General features: G+C 35.9%; 1 protein-coding gene across 1 annotated transcript; it reads left to right on the top strand.

Annotated features, from left to right (window-relative positions):
• The first annotated feature begins 1,418 nt into the window (after nucleotides 1-1,418).
• Nucleotides 1,419-2,123, top strand: LOC110028899. Its single transcript, XM_020730944.1, has one exon. The coding sequence runs from the start codon at nucleotides 1,419-1,421 to the stop codon at nucleotides 2,121-2,123; it is 705 nt and encodes a 234-aa protein (XP_020586603.1).
• Nucleotides 2,124-2,403: the final 280 nt, after the last annotated feature.

Raw genomic sequence — 2,403 nt, 5'->3', positions numbered from 1 at the left:
GGAAGTTCATAGAAGCAGAAAGAAGCACAAAGGAGCCAGGGAACTGAAAAATTTATTAAATGGCAATTTAGTTGATCCTAGTCAAGAATTGTTGCCAGGGAGACCTTCTAGAGTCTCCAAAACCTCCCATCATGATTAAGTTGCTTTGTTGGAACTTCAGGGGAATCTTTGATTCTAATTCCTTAACGAGACTTAAAAATCTCAATAAAATCCATCATTTTATTTATTTTTCTATTTTAGAACCTCTTACACATTATATTTCCAAAAAATTGTATAGAATTTTTCCACAATTTGACATCTTCTCCAATATCAATGCAAGATTTGATTCTTTTTGGAGAAAGGTAAATAAGTACAAAGTGCTGATCAACCATACTAAATTTATTCATGTCAACCTACAATGGGGCTTCTTAGACACTACAGCTACTTTGTCTATGTTGGATGTACTAGGGGGGACAAAGAGGAGCTCTGGCCGAATTTAAAGTCTTTGCAACTCAATATTAAGGGGACCTTCATCATTGTTCGTGATTTTAAAATGTGGCATATCCTAATGAAAAGTTAGGAGGCAAGCCAATTGACTTAGAGAAGATGATTCAGTTCTTTGATAACATAAGTGCTGCCTAGCTGGTGGAATTACCTTGTCAAGGACCTATGGATATCTGGAGAAGAGGGAAGCTTCATGAGAGACTTGATAGATTCTTAGTCAACTCTCAGTGGTAGGAAACATATATGCATTCAAAGGTTGCTCATCTTCCCTATATCTGTTCAGATCATAAACCACTTTTTCTGTTTATTTCTACCACCAGCTCTAAGCTCAAAGCTAGATTCATATTCCTAAATGTGTGGATTGAACATACTAATTTCCTCTCTTTTTTACAATCTGTCTGGATTCCAGATGAAGCCCTTGCACCTTGGGTTAGACTTTGGTGTGTCAAGAATTATGTGGTCAAACACCTCAAAACTTGGAACTGGACTTATTTTGGAAATCTGTCTCAAAGAGTTAATGATGAAGAAAGGGATTTCATAAAGGTAGAACAAGAGAAGGCTTGGGGATTATATCTGAGAGGGAGATTTTTGAAGCTAATGCTAATCTTGTCCAAGCAATCAATTGTGAGGAGAAATTACTTAAACATAAAGTTGCAATTAAGAGATCCATTAATGGGGAAAAAAACACTAAAATTTACCTAGCCTGCATAAAACAAAGGAGTTCTAATGATATTCTAATGATAAAGGACAACAATGGCTTTTGGCAAATTGATAGTGACTCGGCTGCATTCAATCCTGTTCAACACTTTCAAGGGTTTATGAACACCCCCCACATTTGTAATTCCAACTCTTTTGATGATTCTCTTTTTGATGTAGATTTAAAGCATACCACACATCATGACTTGACATTCATTCCCTCTAAAGAAGTGACTTAGATGGCTTTGGGCACTATTGATGGTGATGAGGCTGCAAGAGCTGATGGCTTCACTTCAACCTTTTACATCAAAGCTTGGTCTATTGCCAAGAAGGAAGTCATAGAAGCAGTACAAAGCTTCTTTAGGGGGTTAAACATGCCAAAATACTTTGCATTGTCCACTGTCACCCTCATTCCTAAAGATGAGCAAGAGAATAGTTGGGACAAATTCAGGTCAATTGCTCTCACTTATCTTACATCTAAGCTCATTAGTAAAATTATTATTTATAGATTACAATCCATTTTACCCAGAATTATTTCTTCTAACCAATCTGCTTTTGTTAAGGGAAGGCAAACTACAGATAAAGTGCTTCTCACTCAAGAACTCATCCTGGACATTGACAAACCATGCAGAGTTGGAAATTTGATGTTTAAATTGGATCTATCAAAAGCCTATGACACTATCAGCTGGCGCTTCATTTTGACAGTTCTGAAAGCAAAGGGGTTCAACTTCAACTTCTGTATGATTATCCAAAGATTGCTACAAATAAGCTACTACACAATTCTGGTTAATGGTAGTTCCACTGGTTTCTCTCCTACCATTTTTATCTTGGCAAGGGATTATCTGTCCAAGCTTCTTGATCAAGCTTATCTCTCCCATGAGCATAAAAGATTTGCAAATAAAATCAATTTAATATTGGTCATCTTATCTATGCTGATGATGTGATCATGTTTTTCAATGCATCCAAACCTGCTATCATAAACTATTTCGAGGAACTTTCAAATCTCTCCCTTAACCCAAACAAATGCCATATTATTTTTAGCAAAAGAGTTAAGCCAACTTCCAAAAATTGCATTAAAGATTTGACAAATTTCAAAACAACTACTCTTCCTTTACATTATTTGGGTGCTCAACTCCTAAAAAATAGAAAACCACAAACTCAATTTGATGAGGCAATCAGATTTGCTATTTGAGTAATGCTTTCCTCATTAATGGTGGTAGAATT

Source organism: Phalaenopsis equestris, unplaced genomic scaffold, assembly GCF_001263595.1.
Source record: "Phalaenopsis equestris unplaced genomic scaffold, ASM126359v1 Scaffold000538, whole genome shotgun sequence".
NCBI classification, from domain to species: domain Eukaryota; kingdom Viridiplantae; phylum Streptophyta; class Magnoliopsida; order Asparagales; family Orchidaceae; genus Phalaenopsis; species Phalaenopsis equestris.
This window is presented reverse-complemented; position numbering and strand designations above follow the sequence as displayed.